This window comes from Bufo gargarizans, chromosome 2 (genome assembly GCF_014858855.1).
Source record: "Bufo gargarizans isolate SCDJY-AF-19 chromosome 2, ASM1485885v1, whole genome shotgun sequence".
In the NCBI taxonomy this organism is placed as follows: domain Eukaryota; kingdom Metazoa; phylum Chordata; class Amphibia; order Anura; family Bufonidae; genus Bufo; species Bufo gargarizans.
Window position 1 is genome coordinate 703,496,152 of NC_058081.1, and position 23,541 is coordinate 703,519,692.

Here is a 23,541-nt window from a genome sequence, read left to right on the forward strand (position 1 = left end):
CACTATTCTGCTTGTGGAGTCACTGTGTACATACATTACATTACTTATCCTGTACTGATCCTGAGTTACATCCTGCATTATACTCCAGAGCTGCACTCACTATTCTGCTGGTACAGTCACTGTGTACATACATTACTTATCCTGTACTGATCCTGAGTTACATCCTGTATTATACTCCAGAGCTGCACTCACTATTCTGCTGGTGGAGTCACTGTGTACATACATTACTTATCCTGTACTGATCCTGAGTTACATCCTGTATTATACTCCAGAGCTGCACTCACTATTCTGCAGGTGGAGTCACTGTGTACATACATTACTTATCTTGTACTGATCCTGAGTTACATCCTGTATTATACTCCAGAGCTGCACTCACTATTCTGCTGGTGGAGTCACTGTGTACACACATTACTTATCCTGTACTGATCCTGAGTTACATCCTGTATTATACTCCAGAGCTGCACTCACTATTCTGCTGGTGCAGTCACTGTGTACATACATTACATTACTTATCCTGTACTGATCCTGAGTTACATCCTGTATTATACTCCAGAGCTGCACTCACTATTCTGCTAGTGCAGTCACTGTGTACATACATTACTTATCTTGTACTGATCCTGAGTTACATCCTGTATTATACTCCAGAGCTGCACTCACTATTCTGCTGGTGGAGTCACTGTGTACACATATTACTTATCCTGTACTGATCCTGAGTTACATCCTGTATTATACTCCAGAGCTGCACTCACTATTCTGCTGGTGCAGTCACTGTGTACATACATTACATTACTTATCCTGTACTGATCCTGAGTTACATCCTGTATTATACTCCAGAGCTGCACTCACTATTCTGCTAGTGCAGTCACTGTGTACATACATTACTTATCCTGTACTGATCCTGAGTTACATCCTGTATTATACTCCAGAGCTGCACTCACTATTCTGCTAGTGCAGTCACTGTGTACATACATTACTTATCCTGTACTGATCCTGAGTTAAATCCTGTATTATACTCCAGAGCTGCACTCACTATTCTGCTGGTGGAGTCACTGTGTACATACATTACTTATCCTGTACTGATCCTGAGTTACATCCTGTATTATACTCCAGAGCTGCACTCACTATTCTGCTAGTGCAGTCACTGTGTACATACATGACATTACTTATCCTGTACTGATCCTGACTTACATCCTGTATTATACTCCAGAGCTGCACTCGCTATTCTGCTGGTGGAGTCACTGTGTACATATATTACATTATTTATCCTGTACTGATCCTGAGTTACATCCTGCATTATACTCCAGAGCTGCACTCACTATTCTGCTGGTGCAGACACTGTGTACATACATTACTTATCCTGTACTGATCCTGAGTTACATCCTGTATTATACTCCAAAGCTGCACTCACTATTCTGCTGGTGGAGTCACTGTGTACATACATTACATTACTTATCCTGTACTGATCCTGAGTTACATTTAGTCCTCCAGAGCTGCACTCACTATTCATATTTGTAGCCCCTTTATGCTGTTACATTTTGGAAAAGCCCATTCGGGGATGGTATCGTTATCACCTGTCAGTGTTTTTCAGCTGCTTGTTGATATTATTCTGACACTTCCCAGAAAGAAGCAGCAGCCGGCGCTGAGTCTCAGTGGATGCTGCTCGGTGGCAGCTGGCAGGGAGGCTGAGAGGAGATGAGAAGACCCTAATGTCTCCGGTCTGCCTCGCCCTCCCTGTGCTGCCGCCTCCATCTTCCCTTCCACCCCCCGTCTCGCTCGCTCATGGAGGGCACTGCAGCCGTTGTGTCCTCCGCTGCAATGTACATATATGTGGAAGTCGGCAAAATCCAACATGTGGTGACGGTGAACATCCACGAATGCCCATCACATTTCGTGCCTGAGGACGCAGCACACTCCTTCATATCCTGGGAGGATTTTTCTCCTGTGCTCAGTGTCGCCCCCTATTGACTAGTGCATTTTTTACAAACTGCTGAGAGGAGTGGGTTAAGGGAAGTGACAACTGCTTGCAGCATATTTCTGCTTCACAAAATTGGTTGTCGGTCCTCCAGTTCCCCAGATACACTAAGCCCCTGAGATTTGCCCCTGATTAGAGAAATTCAAGCTTTAGTCATGGACGCCGCCGGGGTTAGACTTCCCCTTTAAGGACATAACAAGATGTAGAGAATATCCAGCCCGCATTATTACAACTACAACTCCAATCATGTCCTAAACCATAGAGCTGTAGGCTCCACTAATCCGTTTGTTAAGGTCGGCGGTGTTCCTCATACTATTATATCTTTTTCACCAGGAGCCAAGATGCCCGGGCTGATGAATCGATTCACGGGTGCCCCCCTGCCCCTCACGTCAGCTGAGATAAGCGCCTGCGTCAGCGGCTACGCCCTGGGGATGACCGCCTCACTCACCTACAGCAACCCGGAGGCTCAGCCTGTGGAAGGTAAGTCTCCTTGTAGTAATAATGACCTGATGTCCTGTACTGCTGAGGACGAAAATTATATTGCCATATAGTGCTGAGATAATATGCACTATCCAAATAATACTCCATTAAATGGCACGGCCATATGAAACCATATACTCCATTATCACATAATACTGCCTTATGGTGCACAGATAATATGCACTATCCAAATAATATTCCATTAAATCAAAGAGCATAAGTAATACTGACAGATAGTACCAAGATAATGCTGCCATATAAAGGCCACTATCCATATAATATCACCGTATAGTGCCCAAATAATATGCACAATCCAAATAATACTCCATGATATTGCCATGTATTACCATGATAATGCTGCCCTGTATAGGCCACTATTCACATAACGTTGCTATATAGTGCACAAATAATACGTCATTATACTGTATATAAGCCACTAGCCACATAATACTGCTATGTAGTACCCAAATAAAATGCACTATCGTAATAATAACTAAAGAGCCGGAATAATACTGCAATATATAGGCCGCTAGCCACATAATATTACTATATAGTGCACAAATAATATGCACTATCCAAGTAAAACTTTATTGAAGAACCTAAATAATACTGTCATATATGTCGCTAGCCACATAATATTGTCATGTAGTACCCAAATAAAATGCACAATCCTAATAATACGCCATGGAAAAGCCTGAATAATACTGCTATATAGTGCCCAGATAATGCTGCCCTATGGTGGCCACTATCCACATATTATTGCCATATAGTGCCCAAATAATATGCACCATCCAAATGGGACCCACGCCCACCCAACATCTGGGACCCACGCCCATCTCTAGAAAGGGAGGGTTACCCAACCGCGTCCCTCTGGCCACCACATCCAAACTGCGAGAGGCGCCTGGAATTACGGAAACGGCGTAGCTCAGTGAGGCGGAACGGGGAGGATGTGGGTTCCAGAGGTGAGTTCCTGTGGATACGCCATAAATGTCTGAGATGAGAATACCCCTTTAAGACCTGCGCGCTCCAGTGTTAGTATTGAACTAACGCGTTTCTGGGGCATTGCATTGCCACGTGCGACATCAGCGGACAGCATGAGACGCAACGCCCCGCCATCTGGGGAACAAATGGTCAGTCTGAGCACTTACCCTCTGGACAGATTGATATACTAATATACATAAATCACACTGCACGTGAGCAGCCACCGCAACGTCGTCACCAGCAAGTGTCGGAAACCCAGAAGAAGGAAAGCTGGGTGACAACCAGTATGGGCCCCATGACAGCTATACGGCATGTCTGAGATGAGAATGTCCCTTTAAGGGGGGCTCCCGAATAGCACATCTGGCTGATCAGTGATTTATTCCCATTTTTCTTAGAAAGTGCGATCATTTATGTGATGCCCCCGCCCCCCCATCCGTATACAGATCGCTATATTCTGTACATACAGATCGTCCCTGGCGCGTCTATTATAAATTCCACCGCCATCAGTGTCGGCTCTCCGCTCAGCTATAAAATGCTTGATACTGGAGCAGGAGCCACAAGGTCAGACTGTGATGGATCCGGCGGCGAGTCCTCGGGGAGGAGGATAAATTCTCATATCCATAGGAACTAGGACGTGATTTCCATCTAGCGCAGCGCAATCGCTCCAGACGGTAAATTGTCCATTATATCACCCCTTGCCTTATATCAAGGAGCACGCCCCCTAAAATAAAAATCCAAAGATTAAATAACATAGAAAGCGGCAGAGTTATATTCTACTTTGTTCTGCTCTGACCCTGTGTCAGTCTTCACTACAGTTCTGGCACTCTATTCCTGTACCACGAAGCATTGATAGGACTGTAGGCCCCTCACATTGAGGTAAGTGCTACTATAGATACATGCTATAAACTAAACCTCCTGCCTCTATAGCAATACTATACCTCTTAGGCCTATTTAAAATAAAGCAGAACTCTAGCTGTAGCAGAAAAATATACATGGGTAAAACAGGCTACAGCGCTCCTACAGGTGGGAGGTGGTATTACACCGGGTAAGTGTACATGCCTGTGGGTGTGTCCTTGTGTCTCAGTGACTGTGGCTCGTTCTCCCGTAGCCCTCTTCGTATTCCCGCTCAATGAGCACACGGTGGTGGTCGGCTTCGAGGCCGTTATCTGCAGACGTATCGTCACCGTCCAGATTAAAGACAAGGCCAAAATGGACGAATCCTACTACGACTACTGCAGCATGTCCAGCGGAAGACTGCCCGATGGGAACGGTGAGAGAGGCAGCATCACCTGATGGACAGAGGCCATGTATCTAAGCCTAGCTTGTGATACTGTCTGATGAGCTGTGTATCTAATCCTATCATTTGTGACACTGTCTGCTGAGCTGTCGTATCTAATCCTATCATTTGTGACACTGTCTGCTGAGCTGCTGTATCTAAGTCTATCATGTGTAGTACCGTCTGCTGAGCTGCCGTATCCAAGTCTGTCAAGTGTGATACTGTCTGCTGAGCTGCCGTATCTAATCCTATCATGTGTGATACTGTCTGCTGAGCTGCCGTATCTAATCCTGTCATTTGTGATACTGTCTGCTGAGCTGCCGTATCTAATCCTGTCATTTGTGATACTGTCTGCTGAGCTGTGTATCTAAGTCTACTGTGTGATACTGTCTACTGAGCTGCTGTATCCAAGTCTGTCAAGTGTGATACACTCTGCTGAGCTATGTATCTAATCCTATCATTTGTGACACTGTCTGCTGAGCCTTTGTATCTAAGTCTACTATGTAGTACTGTCTACTGAGCTGATGTATCCAACCTTTTCAAGTGTGATACTGTCTGCTGAGCTGCCGTATCTAATCCTATCATGAGTGATACTGTCTGCTGAGCTCTTGTATCTCAGCCCATCATATGTGATACTCTATTCTAAGCTGTGTATCTAATTCTTTCATGTGTGATACTGTCCGCTGAGCTGATGTATCTAGTCACCTGATGTGCGATACTGTCTTCTGAGCTGTGTATCTAATCCTATCATGTGTGATACTGTCTACTGAGCTGTGTATCTAATCCTATCATGTGTGATACTGTCTGCTGAGCTGATGTATCTAGTCACATGATGTGTGATACTGTCTTCTGAGCTGTGTATCTAATCCTATCATGTGTGATACTGTCTACTGAGCTGTGTATCTAATCCTATCATGTGTGATACTGTCTGCTGAGCTGTGTATCTAATCCTGTCATGTGTGATACCGTCTGCTGAGCTGTGTATCTAATCCTATCATGTGTGATACAGTCTGCTGAGCTGTGTATCTAATCCTATCATGTGTGATACTGTCTGCTGAGCTGTGTATCTAATCCTATCATGTGTGATACTGTCTGCTGAGCTGTGTATCACATGATATCACACAACCAATCAAAATGCAGGAACGTGTACCTTTGAAGCCGCCCACACACCTTAGCGGACTCTCCCTTTTGGGTGCAGCATTCATACACATGCATGCTCGGTTCGGCTAAGAGTGCGAGTAATGAAGTGCGGGCAGACTCTTGGTGGCTTCTGTTTCCTTTCCCAAATTCTAAGTAATTTTCGGATTGTGGTTGATGTGTGAGATTCCCATCCCATCAGATGTCGGACTGAAGGAATGCTGCGGGTGCAGTGCCCTTCTGTGACCTGCAGGTGGCACTGATGAGTATATGAGAACATGCTGGCCTAGGAGAAGGCCGGGACACGGCTGGTGCGCAGTTATCTACGTGCCGCTTCTCCTCTCAGCCGTATTATCCTAGAGTTAGATGTACAGTCATTATATGCAGGTCTCGCTGCTGCCGCAGATCCCGGGTCATTAGATGGAGTGCTCGGATTTCTGGTCACCAAGCGACACAGCGGGGGGATGTAAGTCCCTCTCCCCGGCTGCAGGGTGATCGTGCTGATGAAACCATTAGCGCGGCCCTGCGCCCAAGCCGCCAGGAAATCGTCTGCATCAGGTCCATAGAAGATAATTAGGGTCAGAGACTAAATCGTTTGCGCCTGAACAGCGAGAACCGGAGAACATTGCGGAGCTGAGATACCGCGGAGAAGAAGAGCGGCCGATGTGTATAATGTATGTTTAGATTAAATGGAGGAAAAATCCTGGTCTCCCATCTCATTCCTGAGTGTATCACACATGATAGGATTAGATACAGCAGCTCAGCATACAGTATCACACATGATAGGATTAGATACAGCAGCTCAGCAGACAGTATCACACATGATAGGATTAGATACCTCAGCAGACAGTATCACACATGATAGGTTTAGATACACAGCTCAGCAGACAGTATCACACATGATAGGATTAGATACCTCAGCAGACAGTATCACACATGATAGGATTAGATACAGAAGCTCAGCGGACAGTATCACACATGATAGGATTAGATACAGAAGCTCAGCGGACAGTATCACACATGATAGGATTAGATACAGAAGCTCAGCGGACAGTATCACACATGATAGGATTAGATACAGCATCTCAGCAGTGGCGACTCTAGGAACAATATATGGGGGGGGGGGCACATAAGATACCACAGTCAAAAATGGGGGGGGGGGGGGCACTAATAATTTTCACCACTTAATCATACTACTGAAAAAAACTAAATAAGTATATATAAATGAGATTACAAGATACGAGAGTATTGCGGTATGCGGGGATAGCTTTTTATTGTACTAACCTAATACTTAGCTTTCAAGAGTTTTCCTTTCTTCCTCGGTTTTGCTTCAGACCTGAGAGAGAGAGAAACACTCTCCAAAACTTTTCTTTATAGTTTAAAGCAGTTTCAGCAAACACCAGGGCTGTGTGAATAATCCCATATGTTAAACATGTCACTAAAGAAGACCAACGAACAGACGCTCACAGGCTTATTCACAGAAGGTGAAGAGTTTGGAGAAGGGAACAATCTAGGACACAGAACTGAATAGGAAAGTGAGCTGGATTGGAGAATATTTTTCAAATCAGCCATGTTGTCCTATATTGTTAACTTCTCCAAACTCTTCACCCTTTTGTGAAATAACCCTGTGGGTGTTGTTGGTGTGTGCAACTAATACTACTTATTGCGCTTGTAACGCAGAGTGTGGCGGTCAGGGTGCACTGGTCAGGGGTGCGTGTAACTCAGGGGGGTGCTTGTAACTCAGGGAGCGCTGGTCAGGGGTGCGTGTAACTCAGGGGGGCGCTGGTCAGGGGTGCTTGTAACTCAGGGAGCGCTGGTCAGGGGTGCTTGTTACTCAGGGAGTGCTGGTCAGGGGTGCATGTAACTCAGGGGGCGCTGGTCAGGGGTACATTGCAGATAGAAAAGGTACTTACAGTTCTGATGTGCTCTGTCCTCGTGCCTTCTTCCTCTAGGCGTGGTGACAGGGGGAGCAGAGCGCAACGATGTTTCCTGAAGTTAAATCCCCAAGCCACATTCTTTTCTACCTCTGCAGGCCCTGCTAAGCTGAAATACACAGACAGCCAATGGCAGTGCTGCCCTCTCCCCCCCAGCCAATAGCAGCTGAGGTGGGCGGGGGAAGATTCACTTGGCTGCCGACTGCCGAGGAGCCCGTAGTGAAGCGGGTGGGCAGCATGGGCAGTACTTTCAGTTTGGCAAAACTGACAGATCGCTGCTGTGGTCAGGGCGTCTTTAATATTTATTGGACCCTGGGCAAGAATTTACTTGGGCCCCCTGGATCCCGCCTTCCCACACCCTAGCATGCAATCACGCCCTCCACCACAACACACACACAAAAAAAAATCCACACACCTCGTAGAGTAGTAAACTTTAATAATGATGAGTGGCCACTAGAGGTGTTCCTTGGCAGTAATGTAAATACTGCCTTTTTTTCTGAAAAGGCAGTGTTTACATTAAAAAGCTTGCAGAGACATGCTATAGACACCAGAACTACTACGTTTAGCTGTTGTGGTTCTGGTGACTATAGTGTCCCTTAATATAGAGGAAAAAAAAGAATCAGCACAAAAGTATCAAATAAAATGGCTGTATCATTATTCTAAAAATTAAAAAAAGCACAACTTCTGACACAAATATATAGTATTTTGCAGATTACTTTTTTTTTTTTTACAATGTGCAGATAGTACTGTACTACTAACCCCTCCATCCACCCTACATACAGGGTAATACAGCGCCACATACCTCTTACATCCAGTGACGTCTCTTTGATGTAGATGTTCTCTTTCCTCATCTTCTCCTTTCAGACCTTCAGACCAGACCACCATTTTTCAGCCATTTCTCGTCTCTGCAGTTTGACAAACAAAATCTTAGTTTACTACTTTTCCATCATCCTCCCATCTTCTGGACAAATCATCCTACCACCCCCAATACTGTGCCGCTGTGCTCCCCAATACTATACTGCAGAAACAGATAAACCCCCTGATAATAGTAGTACCATGCAGATAGTGCCCTTCAATAATTATTGGCACACAGTGCCCTAAAATAACTGCGCCCAGCAAATAGTGCCCCTGACACTAATAGTGTAAACATAACGTCCCCCAAAAATAATTGTGGTAAGCTGATACTGTGCCAAGGTGCCCCCACAGTAATAGTGCTCCCAAAAGTCCCACCAATAGGAATAATTCTCTGCTAGAGCACACATGGTAGTAATAGTGCTCCTACAGTGCCCCAACATGTCCCCACTGTGCCCCAGAAGTAATAATGCTCCCATAGTGCCCATACTAGTAATCATGTTCCCCATAGACCCCCAGTAGTAATAAAGCCCATCATAATGCCCCCCAGCAGTAATAATTCTCCTTATAATGTGCCAGTGCAAAAAATAGCCCCTTTTAATGCCCCCAGTTGAGCTAATGTCCCCATAGTGCCCCCATAATGTGCCAGTATAAAATACCCCTATATAGTGCCCCCAGTAAATGCCCCATAGTACTCCTCTCCCCCTTCTTCCTAGTGCCCCCCATAATGTACCAGTATAAAATACCTCATATATAATGCCCCAGTAGATGCCCTTAGTGTCCCCCATAATTTGCAAGTATAAAATACCCCTTCTTAATGCCCCTCATAGATGAGCCCATAGTACTCCTCTCCCACTCCCCATAGTACCCACCATAATGTTTCCCAGTATAAAATACCCCTATGCAGAGCCCCCCATATAAAATACCCCTTCTTTGTGGCCTCAGTAGAGGCCCCCATAGTGCCCCCAATAATGTTCCAGTAAGAAGTGCCCCCATAGTGCCACCTAATAATGTGCCAGTAAAAAGTGCCATCAATAATGTGCCAGTAAGAAGTACCCCATAGATGCCCCCACAGTGCCCCCCAATAAGGTGCCAGTAAGATGTGCCCCCATAGATGCCCCCAATAATGTGCCAGTAACAAGTGCCCCATAAATGCCCCCCAATCATGTGCCAGTAACAAGTGCCCCCATAGATGCCCCAAATCATGTGCCAGTAACAAGTGGCCCCATAGATGCCCTCCAATCATGTGCCAGTAACAAGTGCCCCATAGATGCCCCCCAATCATGTGCCAGTAACAAGTGCCCCATAGATGTCCCCCAATCATGTGCCAGTAACAAGTGCCCCTATAGATGCCTCCCAATCATGTGCCAGTAAAAAGTGTAACCATAGATGCCCCCCAATCATGTGCCAGTAACAAGTGCCCCCATAGATGTCCTCCAATCATGTGCCAGTAACAGGTGCCCCCATAGATGCCCCCCAATCATGTGCCAGTAACAGGTGCCCCCATAGATGCCCCCAATCATGTGCCAGTAGTAGTATCATAAAAAAATAAACACTTATACTTACCTCCATCAGGCTGGCAGTGATGCGATGCAGGCCTCTTTTGGCCTGTGTCCCGCGCTGTACGGCTCAGGCGGCGCGATGACGTCATCGCGCCGCCTGCACTGGCCTCTGATAGGCTGCAGGCCTAGTGCCTGCAGCCTATCAGAGGAACGGGGAAGGTAGACGCCTCTCCCTCCCCTCCCCCGCAGCACTTCCATCTGTATCACTGTCCTGAGGACGGCGATACAGATGACTATGGAGATGAGCGCTTCCACAATGGAAGCGCTCATCTCCCTGTGCCCTGCCACCGCCTCCCATGTCACCAGTGGCCAATGGGGCTCAAGAGGCAGCTGTTCTTTTGGCCCGCGTTAAAGATGGCCCTGGCTGTACTAGCGGCGGCGGCCAGCGCTTTAAAGGGGAATCAGCGGGGGGGCGAGTGGGGGGGGGGCAAGGAATAACCCGGGGGGGGGCAATTTCCCCCCCCCCCTTGCCACCCTGTAGCAACGCCTATGGCAGACAGTATCACACATTATAGGTTTAGATACACAACTCAGCAGCCAGTATCACACATGATAGGATTAGATACAGCAGCTCAGCAGACAGTATCCTACATGATAGGATTAGATACAGCAGCTCAGCGGACAGTATCACACATGATAGGATTAGATACGGCAGCTCAGCAGACAGGACTACACATGACTGGATTGGATACAACAGCTCAGCAGACAGTATCACACCTGGCAGGATTAGATACAGCAGTTAAGTGGGCAGTATCACACATTGTAGGCTTAGATACAACAACTCAGCAGACAGTATCGCACTTTATAGGTTTAGATACAACTAGACAGCAGCAAGTATCATACATTGTAGGCTTAGATACAACTCAGCAGACGGTATCACATGTGATAACCTTTGATACAGAAGCTCAACAAACATTATCACACATTATAGGTTTAGATACACAACTCAGCAGACAGTATCACACATGATAGAATCAGATACTGCTGCTCAGCAGACAGCATGGCACACAACAGGCTTAGAGTATCGCACATAAAATGCTTAGATACAGAGACTCAGTACACAGTATTACACATTATAGGCTTGGGAACATTGGCTCATCAGTTTCACACATAATAGGCTTAGATACTGAGGCTCAGCATAGTATCACACATGATAGGATCAGATACATAAAGATATTAGCAGTAAATTGGTACCTTTCTATGAGGTCACTTTCCTCAGCTACTAAAGGCCTCATGTACACGACCGTTGTTTTGGTCCGCATCTGAGGCTCAGATGCGGACCCATTCACTTCAATGGGGCCGCAAAAGATGCGGACAGCACTCCGTGCTCTGTCCGCATCCGTTGCTCCATTCCGTGGTCCGCCCAAAAAATATAACCTGTCCTATTCTTGTCCGTTTCGCAGACAAGAATAGGCAGTTATATCAACGGCTGTCCGTGCCGTTCCGCACTTTGCGGAACGCACGCGGACGCCATCCGTGTTTTGCGGATCCGCAATTTGCAGACTGCAAAACACACAACGGTCGTGTGCATGAGGCCAAATTCTGAAAGAACAAGACACAGTGTTGCTAAATATTAGAAAATTGCATTCCTGACATATAGGGAGGTCCAAATGCGCTTAGAAAGTTACTAGGGACGAGCGAATGGACTTCAGATGAAACATCTGAAGTCGATTTGTATAAAACTTTGTTTCAATACTGTACGGAGCGAGCGCTTAGTGCAGTATTAGAATGTATTGGCTCCGATGAGCTGAAGTTATTACTTCGCCAAGTCTCTCGAGACTTCGCATTACCTCAGAAATTGATTTATACTGTAAAAAAGCATTTCCCGAACTCGGGTTCGGTTCCAAGGTACGACTTGGTTTATGAAGTTATGAAGTTACGTTTAGAGGTCTGGGACTCATACAGCCAGCAGGTGGCACTGTTACCCAAATTGTTGGGTTTTAGTTTGGACCTGCCATCTAGTGGTAAGTGTGAGTACTACACTTAGAAAATTTAATCAGTAACAATCATTTTGACACATATCATTTCCTTATGATAGTTATGAATGTTTGTTTATTTTTTCATGACATCCATTGTTCTCATTACACAGGAAGGATTCTTCTCGATGAAGATTTAGAAAGAATTATTTTTGTGGCCAACCTTGGAACAGTGCCGGCCCAGGAAAGTGTGTCAGTGCTTATCAGTACATCCTCTGAGCTCCCAACACTTTCCAGTGGGGCCGTCCGAGTCCTCGTGCCACCAGTTTGTGTTCCTCGAGTGTCACACACCTCCACGGACAGCAACTTATACTCTGTCACTCCCCTGAGACTGTAAGAATTATCTGGCAATCTATTTTATTGAATTGAAGCACTGTCTGAATAAACTGAGCAAGAGAGGCTGAGGCACAGGTAGAGAGAGGCTGAGGCACAGGTAGAGAGAGACTGAGGCACAGGTAGAGAGAGGCTGACGCATAGGTAGAGAGAGGCTGAGGCACAGGTAGAGAGAGGCTGAGGCACAGGTAGAGAGAGGCTGAGGCACAGGTACAGAGAGACAGAGCTACAGTACAAGTAGAGAGAGAGATACAGGTAGAGAGAGACGGCAATAGGTAGAGAGAATGAGGCACAGGTAGAGAGAGGCTGAGGCACAGGTAGAGAGAGATTGAAGCACAAGTAGAGAGAGACTAGGCCACAAGTAGAAAGAGATTGAGCCACAGGTACAGAGAGACAGAGCTACAGTACAAGTAGAGAGAGAGATACAGGTAGAGAGAGACTGAGGCACAGGTAGAGAGAGACTGGGCCACAAGTAGAGAGAGACAGCAACAGGTAGAGAGAATGAGGCACAGGTAAAGAGAGACTGAACCACAAGTATAGAGAGACAGAGAAACAAGGAGAGGGAGACTGAGCCACAGTTAGAGAGAGACTGAAGCAGAGGTAGAGAGAGACTGAGCCACAAGTAAAGAGAGACCGCAACAGGTAGAGAGAGACAGAGCTACAAGTAGAGATAGACTGATGCACAGGTAGAGAAAGACTGAGGCACAGGTACAGAGAGACTGAGGCACAGTTAAAGAAAGACAGAGCAACAGGTAAAGAGAGACTGAGCCACGGATAGAGAGAGAGAGGCACAGGTAGAGAGAGAGGCACAGTTAGAGAGAGACTGCGCCATGTATAGAGAGAGGCTGAGGCACAGGTAGAGAGACTGAGGCACAGTTAGAGACAGACTGAAGCACAGGTAGAGAGAGACTGAGTCACAAGTAAAGAGAGACTGAGGCACAAGTAGAGAGAGAGAGAGACTGAGGCACAGGTAAAGAGAGACTGAGGCACAGGTAGAGAGAGACTGAGCCATAGTTAGAGAGAGACAGGACACAGGTAGAGAGAGACAGGGCACAGGTAGAGAGAGAGCCCCAAGTAGACCAATAATTACAATGAGAACCCCGCCATCTGAGTGTCCTTCTCACTTCCTGTCATTGTGTCCTCATAGAAGAGAGGCTGGATTGTGCGGTGGCACCAAAAAGCTCTGCCTGGCGACCTTACTGGAAACAGAGGCTGTAAATGCCACAGAGTACGAACTGACTTTCCACCTGGAGATCCGGGCACCCTACCTGTTAGCAGGTAAGTGCCAAATGAAGGCGGCACAGGGACATTCCTATAAGGGGGCAAAGGGTTTATTTTTCGGACTCAGATAAGTGAAGCTGATGAGTTAGGAGGTAACGCTGACCTTTCCTACTAAATCCGTCTACATCACAGGAAGGACTATATTTATGGGGATTATATAGATACGTGAAATTTCAGTTTTGGAAAGTGAAGCTTATGTTATAGATGGAGCAACTGGTAGAGATAGGCTAAGACCGAGGCATGGCTGGGCCTGGTGGAGCATATACTGATTGCCAGGGGTGCCAACAAGCCGTTCTGCATTGACCATGCAATGAGCTGAGTCTTTGACCCATGTGAAGGAAAATCAAGCTACAACTGTGGACTAAGCCTCAGACAGACCGAGCCGTAGGTAGACTTAGGCCTCTTGCACACTGTTGTGGAAATTTTATTATGCGGACATTTTATCTTAGGATGTGTGTGTGTTTTTATAGATTGTCATCTGTCTCCCTGTGTCGGATTTAGCCGAAGAACACTCTAGCAGAGGGTACTTGGGTTGAATCGGGACCAGTGGTAAAACCGTCAGTATGAAAACCTTCTCATGGGCTTGGAGAAGTGTGTAGGGGGGCGTTTGCCGGTTTGTGAGCACTAAGTGCAAGCACTGGGCTTCTTCCCTTCAAATGTCTATACACATTAGAGAAGTGAAGTCTGCATAACGAGAGATACATATTATACCTCTGCTGCGGCTTCGCTATCCCTTTCTGGATACATATCTGCTTTTAAGACATGCATATCTGCCTTGTCGGTATACTCGTACCGTATACTGACAATAGCCGTAGCAATGTCTCGCAGATAATCTCAAACCTATGAGAACCAGTAGTGGAGCAGTATTGAATGAGGTCCATGCTGACAGTGATGGGGGGTGGGCGGCCACCTGGCTGGTCAGACAATGGACATGACTCATCCTTCCTTATACAGGGATAGGGTGTGTGCATTGTCTGTCCAGCCACATTGATTGCCCTCCCCTGTCCTTTAACATGTCATCACTTCCTGTATGTCATCACTTCCTCTATGTCATCACTTCCTGTATCTTTGTCTTGGGTCAGCCCCTTTTACACCTTTTGCGAGTAAATAAAAGAAACAGACTGGGCAGGGAGAGGAGGAGGTGTTGCTCAGAATTTCAAGCAAGATGGTAACACCTGGGTCTGGCTCTGACTGCGGCTGAGGGAAGGGCTCTTACATTTCCTTACACAAAGATATTGGAGAGCAGATTACAACTATTCATATTTCTACAACACACACAAATGTTTTTATTTCCCGTTTCTGTTCCGTTTTTGCGGTTTCCGTTTGCGGTCCTTATGTGGAACCATTCATTTCAAAAACGGAATGTACTCCGTGTGCATTCTATTTCCATATTTCCGTTCCGCGAAAGGATAGAACTTTTCCTATTGTCCACATAACGGACAAGGATAGGACTGTTCTATTAGGGGCCAGCTGTTCCGTTCCGCAAAATACGGAATGCACACGGACGTCATCCGTATTTTTTGTGGATTTGTTTTTTGCGAACCGCAAAATACATACAGTCGTGTGCAAGAGGCCGCAAAGGGGAGGTCCACCTTGACAACCGATTTTCAGTGCCTCAATGTACCTATCATTGCAAATATTCCTAATCTGGGTGCACAGCTCCTATGCAGACCAGGACGTCTCCATGGTTGATTTATACAATGCAAAGCTTGAGTAGTGTGATCCTGAAGTTCTTCTCAATCCACTCCTAACTCCCAATCGTCTTGCTCAAGACATGGACATGAATGCAAAATCAGACTACACATGATATGTTTGTAGTCTGTAACCATGGAGATACATAGCTCTGCATATGACCTCAAACAGTAGGGGAGTTTTTAACCAAGACTGTTGGCACAGTTGCTTCATTTCCAATGTAGGGATGAAGAAATAGTTGCAAAAGTATATGCGCCCTTCAAGCCAGTACCCTAGTCAACAAGCCAAAGATGCAATAATCAGACTGAACAGTGAGAAGGGAGCGACCACAGGTGGTGACCTGGTGTAATGTGGACCACACCTCCTCGTTTCAGGTGTGGAGAGTCCCACCCATGAGATCCGAGCTGACGCCGATCCCTCAGCTCCTTCTGCCAAGAGCATCATGATCACACTGGCCAACAAGCACACGTATGACCGTCCGGTGGAGATCCTCATCCACCCCAGCGGTAAGGAGCTTCTGGATGCTACAGTCAGAGAAGGAATGAATGGGGATGTGTGAGGAGGAATGGGGACCTCATGAAGAACTATCAACATCTCAGTGCTTCGTGGATGGAGCAGATGGTTCATTAGATGACTCACTGATGACATAAAGTTGATTAATCATAGTCTCAGTGGCCACATTGTCACCAGATTTATGAAGGGCTGATGGCACTGTACTTTCACTTCATATTTTTGGCTTTTGTTTCATGTACGGTATATGCCGGGAACAACTTTTTTGTTGTTGCAAATAGCGTATTTTACTACATTACCTTGTTTTAGGTATTTTATAGCAAGCTAGGCATTTATAAGAATATTTGGCTGTGTGAATGAGCCCTTTAAAGTCAGGGTCCAAGGGGAAGGTGTACGTGTGTGAATAAGGCCTGGTAATGACGAACATCATCCTCTCTGTATTTCCATCCCGCTACATCCTCGGTTGTATGGACAGAGCCTCACCTGCCACACATTCTCATGGAGGAAGGCGATATGAGCCCCTACGAATATGAACAGTTCTTAAGAGGAAAGAGCGACTTCATCCGAGGGACCAAGAAAGACCCAAGCCCAGAGAAAAAGGTGAGAGCGGATCCTAGGAGGTCACAGACCCCCCTCCCATATGAGACCAGATTAGCACAGAGGTTATCAAAAGGACTGCTCCGGGGACTATACTGACGAGTTATGGCGGTTTTATAGGACTTATAATGTGGAATGATTTTGCATACACTTTGCTTTGCTTATCATGTACCGATTGTCAGATGCGTTCCGGCTCATGCTCCAGTCTCATCCAAAGCTGCGTTCAAACTTTTCCTTGCAAGCAGAGATGGGAGACCTGGCGCAGTGCGCCATCAGCATTGTCAGTGCAGCTTTGGATGTGACTGGAGTATAAGACATAAAGGTCTTTGCAAGAAAAATAAAGCATTCATATATAAAGGAAATGATGCAATTTTAATTTAATAATATTATTTTTTGCTATATGCTTGCTGTCAGTGAATGGAAACATTCTTTTTTTTTTTTTTACATTGAAAGGTCTGTTTGTTACAACATGTCAGTGCGAATAAGTGCCTTCGGCTGTCGGGGCATGCTGGGAGTCGTGGTTTTGTAACAGCTGCAGTGCCACATGTTGGGGAATGTTGATCTACACTGATACATTGTCACAAACCCTCAGCTGTGTAAGGAGAATTAGATCAGGATGGCCTCTCAGCCTCTGAATGTAAAGAGGAATGATTGCAGTCACTGACAGCAAGCAGCAGCTTTCATTATACCGTGAGCAGATGAGTCGTCAGTGACTTGTTTATGATGAGACTTCATCCGTTGGATCTCTGGGGGGTAATTACTTTTCACGCCTCTCAGCCCGTTTTCCTCCCTATTGATAGACGGAGATAATCCGCAAGCGCCTCATTAAGGACATCTGTCACAACCCGGTGGTGATGCTGAACTTCTGCCCGGACCTGAAGTCTGCGCAGACCGACCTCAGCAAGACCCAAGGAGAATTCATCTTCCTCATCGACCGCAGCGGAAGCATGAGCGGAGTCAACATCACCAGAGTGCGGGTAACGTGAGAGGAATGCGCCCCTGAATATTACAAATCACAACTGTCCTCTAAATCACAGAGGTTGTCACAGCCCCGCCCCCTGTCACTGACATCACTGATATCTATATATATATAAAGAAGGACATATATATGTATGTATGTTCTGCGATCACTCAAAAACGCAACCATCGATTTCAACGAAACTTGGTATACACATCCCCTGCTACCTGGAAATTAAATCTTGTGGGGGTCTCAGCACTCTAGGACGTTCCGTTCCTGAGATATTCCCAAAAAATGACCTGCATTAGCCAATACAAGCCTGCAAGTCTTTCTCTTCATATCCCAACTGCCATACACACGGTCACATGTCCCTTATCAGCCAATAGAAGCTCGCAGGCCCTTAGTAAACACATACAACCAGTTTTACTACAGGTTTCCATAACAACCCAGCCAGTTTTCTTCACTGCTGTAGGTCAGCTGTAGGCCTCATGCACACGACCGTGCCGTTTTTTGCAGTCCGCAAACCGTGGATCCGCAAAAAAATTGAAGCCGCCCGTGTGCCTTCTGCAATTTGCGGAACGGAACGAGAGGCCCATTGTAGACAGGCCTCGGAACGGAGCAACAGATGCGGACAGCGCACGGAGTGCTGTCCGCATCTTTTGCGGCCCCATTGAAGTGAATGGGTCCGCATCCGAGCCTCAAAAACTGCGGCTCAAATGCGGACCATAACTACGGTCGTGTGCATGAGGCCTTAGGCTGGGGCTACAGGACGACAATAAGTCACAAGACACAAAGGGCACAACTACACTGCTACATGTGTCGCTCGACATTGATGTCGCACCAATGTTGCGCAACAATTTTTATAATGATAGTCTATGGTGTTGCACAGCGACATGTGACATCTTGGATGGACTTTCGTGTCGCAGTCGCAGCATGTCACATGTATAGACTATCATTATAAAAATAGTTGAGACAAAATGTCACACGACACATGCCGTCGTGTAGCCCTAGCATTAAAGGGGCGGGCACTGTGGAAGTCACTGTTCAAGGGGCGGGCACTGTGGAGGTCACTGTTAAAGGGGCGGGCACTGTGGAGGTCACTGTTAAAGGGGCAAGCACTGTGGAGGTCACTGTTAGGCCTCATGCACACGACAGTATTTTTTAACGTCCCGCAAAACGTGGTTCCGTTGTACCGTGATCCGTGCCCGTTTTTTCTTCTGTGGGTCTGCCGTGATTTTTGGAGGATCCACGGACATGAAAAATGAAAAAAAAAAATCGAAGTCAAGTTTGCCATTGAAATGATAGGAAAAAACGGACACGGATCACGGATCACGGACACGGATGCCAATCTTGTGTGCATCCGTGATTTTCACGGACCCATTGACTTGAATGGGTCCGTGAACCGTTGGCCGTGAAAAAAATAGGACAGGTCATATTTTTTTCACGGCCAGGAAACACGGATCACGGACGCGGCTGCCAAACGGTGCAGTTTCCGATTTTTCCACGGACCCATTGAAAGTCAATGGGACCGCAGAAAAACACGTTAAACGGGACAATGGCCACGGGTGCACACAACGGTCGTGTGCAGGAGGCCTTAAAGACGCGTTCACTGTGGAGGTCACTGTTAAGGGGGCGATCAGACCTTATACTACAGGAGCAGCTATTCATCTATTACTGCTGACAACCTGCCTCTATATCATGTCTGAGAGGTTGTCACAGCCCCGCCCCCTGTCACTGACATCACTGATATAATATAATTACATTGTGATCAGACATGAGATCCTCACACCTTATACTACAGGAGCAGCTATTCATCTATCACTGTGGGTAACCGCAGCTCCAGTCGTTGTGACACCATTTCCCGTGACGGTTGGGGCGTCCCCTCTGCTGTAGCCCAGCTTTTCCATGGAGACACGGCTCCGTTTCTCTATTATTACTGGAAAGCTCTCCTGAGATGTGTGATCGCACCTTGTCTGGCTTGTTGCATACATCTGAGGCTATACAGTAGATACATGAATATTTCCTTAGTAAATACAAGCCCTGCTCGTGTATATCTGTGTCTGGGAAAGCTGGGTCATCCAGACTGGTCATCGTTACAGCTTCCACACAGCTTTCCTAAAGCCTGCATGACATTGAAGGTAGTACTTTTAGGGGAATTGTTGGATCCCGGAGCTGATAATAAGCCCTGACCATGTGCATGAACCCACCGACGGGACTGTTGGCTATCTACTGGGTATGGGGGCCCCCCGACTCAGATAAGGATCGGGCAGTTGGATTCCGAGATGCCCAATCCTTTTGTTTTCAGACAGATAAGCCGCTGACAGAGATCTCTGCTAGTGACTTTCTTCCCTCTCCTCATTCAGAAAAAATGCATGCTCGACCAAGCCAAGCATACATGTAGACGGCCAGGAGAGATAGCGTTTGGCCAAGAGGTATCTCATCGGAGCAGTGCAGCCTCTTCAAACAGCTGTTTAGCGGGGGAGCTAGCTGTCGGACCCCCACTAGGTCATCAATATCCAACTCCTGGCAAATCCTTTTGACCCTTTAAACATGGCACCCGCTCCTGCGTGCAGCGGGCGCCATAGCTGATAGCAGATCTCTGCGCTCGGCAATAATGCCTTTAGATGCCGGGGTCAAGCGCTTGATGCTGTGGTCAAGTGCTTGACCACAGCATCTAAATAGTGAAAAACCTCGGACACACGTACTTCCAGATTAAGACCGCCTCCCCGGTGCGGCCATCAGGGCAGTCGGTCAGTAATTCTAATACGCTATGTCTCTCTGAAGAGACCCAGCGTATAAGAGCTGCATTTTCTCTGTTGGCCAGCAGGTGGCATGCCAACATAGGACAACAGCAATTGGAGCTTATACTGTAGTTCTATGGAAATACAGTATAAACTGCATATTGTAGTCTCCTAGAGGGGCTACAAAAAAGTACAAAAAAGTAAAATATATAATATATATATATATATAAAAATTTTAATCACCCACCTTTCCCTAAAATAAAAATAAATACATTATAAAAAATAAAAACATCATGGGCATTGCCGCATCAGAAAACTCCTGTACTATTAAAACATAAAAACATCCCATATGGCGAATGGCATAATGGAAAAAAATATCAATATGTCTGATTCCACATTTTTTTCATCCCTTCTCTTACTCAAAAAATCAATTGAATAAAATGTAAACAAAAAGTCATACATACTCCAAGATGGTATCAATAAAAAATAAAATTAAAAAATAAGCCCCCACACAGCTCAGTAGACATAACTATATAAAAGTTATGGGGGTCAGAATATGGCAATTGAAAAAATGGAAAAATAAAAATTTTCCCCCAAAGGTTTTTTGTTTTTTTCAGTAATAAAACGCAAGAAAAAGTATACATAAGTGGTATCGCCAGATTCGTACTGACCTGGAGAATGAAGAGCACAAGTCAGTTTTACCGCATAGTGAATGCCGTAAAAGAAACACCCGTAAGACTGTGGCGAAATAGCTTTTTTTTCTTTTTTTTTTTTGATTCCACCCCATTTGGAATTTTGTTCCCGCTTCCCACTACATTCTATGCAATATTAAAAGGTTGGCATTAGAAAGTCCAGCATGTCCCAGCAGCACAAGCCCTGATACGGCTATGTGAACGGAAAAATAAAAAGGTTACGACTCCGGGAAGAAAAATTGAAAACGTAAAAACAAAAAACCTCCGGTATCCAAGGGGTTAAGAAAGGTTATTTTGTTTTTGTTTTTTTACATTTCCTGCTGCTCCATTAAATATTTTTTACTTTCAGGGACCCAACCGGGGTGGGGTGGTGGTGGGGGGTCATTTCCATTCTTCTATGTGACCGTCACTGCAATGTGTACAGAGACATTGTTAGGGCTCATGCACTCGAACGTATTTTCTTTCCGTTCCGTATTTTTCGCGGATCAGTTTTTTGCAGACCGCAAAATGCATATGGTCGTGTGCATGAGGCCTTAGGAAGTGGAGCAAACACTGAGCGCAGGATGAGAAAGAGACATCAAAAGACAGGAGAAGAATCCGAGGAGAGGGAGAGATAACGAGGCAGATACGTGGTGACAGCCTGACGCTCCTGATGGAGCCGAGGACTGAGGATTCGTGTAAGGAGACAGACACAAAGATCCCCCTCATCATCTGCGCCCCTCGTCTGCACCCAGCCTTTATTATACAGGCAATAACTAAATGTATAATTATATTCAAAGCCTAAAATATAATTAACACCCAGTGTCGCTTCCTGTAACCAACTATTGAAGCGGCGGCGGAATCAGGGGAATCAATTAACGAGCAAGTAGGAGGTTAGAGGCGTCTGCGGAAATAGAACGCAGACCCCCCCTATAGTGAGGCGAATTAACCCTTCACTGCTTGCACAGAATATTTATTCATAGTGTACATAGGGGCCTCCGAATGGAAAAATAGCGCCCCCTTGTGGGGATTGGTGATACCAACCATGTCTATCTGTGAACTGGAGGACAGACTGGTAATTCTGTCACCGCCCTGGTAAGTGATAATCATGGTCAGTAACCCCTCCATTGGGAATCTGACAGACGTGGCAGCTGCTATGGGGCCCATTAAGGGAGGGGGCCCAAGTCCAACTGGCCCATACTACTCCATAGGTAGCACTCTTTGCACACCACCATGAGATATATGGGAAAGGGAAAGCAGCCCAAATCCCACACGGGCCTTTTGTTCTGCAAAAGATGAGTAAGGAGATCAATAACCCCCTTCATGTGAAGATAATGGCATAGTGCCATCACCGAGAAACCAGACAGGTCCCACTGTTTTCTATGTGCCCATTTCCATATGGGTAGGGAAAGTAGATAGGGCCGAGAATTGCCGGGATCTCCAATCTCCATCGTCCCCGTCAGCCTCATTATCTTCTGTTCATATTAATGCTTCTTCTCTTTAATTGCTTTGTCGAGAGGGACTTATAATCCATCAGTTTTTATTCATTTGCATAGAATTAAAGAGTCTCCCATCGCTGCAGCCGCGGTTACCAGGAAAATCGAATGTGACAGAAGGGAAAATAATTCATAAAGAAATCGGCCTAGTTTTACCCAAGAATCCCCAATGCAGCCATTTAAACAAATGTTGTCACAGCTGTTATCCAGTCAGCAAGAAAAGGGGTTAAGTGGAAGTATGGCAACAACCCGCCAGAGGGCGGCAACAGCTGCATTGTTCTTCTTAAAGGCCATGTCCACTTCTCTTCACCGTTTTAATTTTGTACATACATTACATTATTTATCCTGTACTGATCCTGAGTTACGTCCTGTATTATACTCCAGAGCTGCACTCACTATTCTGCTGGTGGAGTCACTGTGTACATACATTACATTATTTATCCTGTACTGATCCTGAGTTACGTCCTGTATTATACTCCAGAGCTGCACTCACTATTCTGCTGGTGGAGTCACTGTGTACATACATTGCCGTACTGATCCTGAGTTACGTCCTGTATTATACTCCAGAGCTGCACTCACTATTCTGCTGGTGCAGTCACTGTGCACATACATTACATTACTTATCCTGTACTGATCCTGAGTTACATCCTGTATTTTACTCCAGAGCTGCACTCACTATTCTGCTGGTGCAGTCACTGTGTACATAGATTACTTATCCTGTACTGATCCTGAGTTACGTCCTGTATTATACTCCAGAGCTGCACCCACTATTCTGCTGGTGGAGTCACTGTGTACATTACATTACTTATCCTGTACTGATCCTGAGTTACATTCTGTATTATACTCCAGAGCTGCACTCACTATTCTGCTGGTGGAGTCACTGTGTACATACATTACATTATTTATCCTGTACTGATCCTGAGTTACGTCCTGTATTATACTCCAGAGCTGCACTCACTATTCTGCTGGTGGAGTCACTGTGTACATACATTGCCGTACTGATCCTGAGTTACGTCCTGTATTATACTCCAGAGCTGCACTCACTATTCTGCTGGTGCAGTCACTGTGCACATACATTACATTACTTATCCT

At 46.0% G+C, this 23,541-nt stretch overlaps 1 protein-coding gene across 1 annotated transcript in view; it reads left to right on the top strand.

Moving 5' to 3' along the window:
- Positions 1 to 2,313: 2,313 nt before the first annotated feature.
- VWA5B1 (von Willebrand factor A domain containing 5B1) overlaps positions 2,314 to 23,541 on the top strand; it is a 63,370-nt gene continuing 42,142 nt past the window's right edge. Inside the window, exons 1-7 of the mRNA XM_044278608.1 lie at positions 2,314 to 2,452; positions 4,542 to 4,703; positions 12,284 to 12,503; positions 13,651 to 13,781; positions 15,851 to 15,982; positions 16,462 to 16,586; positions 17,384 to 17,560. Coding sequence (XP_044134543.1) covers positions 2,314 to 2,452; positions 4,542 to 4,703; positions 12,284 to 12,503; positions 13,651 to 13,781; positions 15,851 to 15,982; positions 16,462 to 16,586; positions 17,384 to 17,560 — 1,086 coding nt within the window. The remainder of the gene's footprint in view (positions 2,453 to 4,541; positions 4,704 to 12,283; positions 12,504 to 13,650; positions 13,782 to 15,850; positions 15,983 to 16,461; positions 16,587 to 17,383; positions 17,561 to 23,541) is intronic.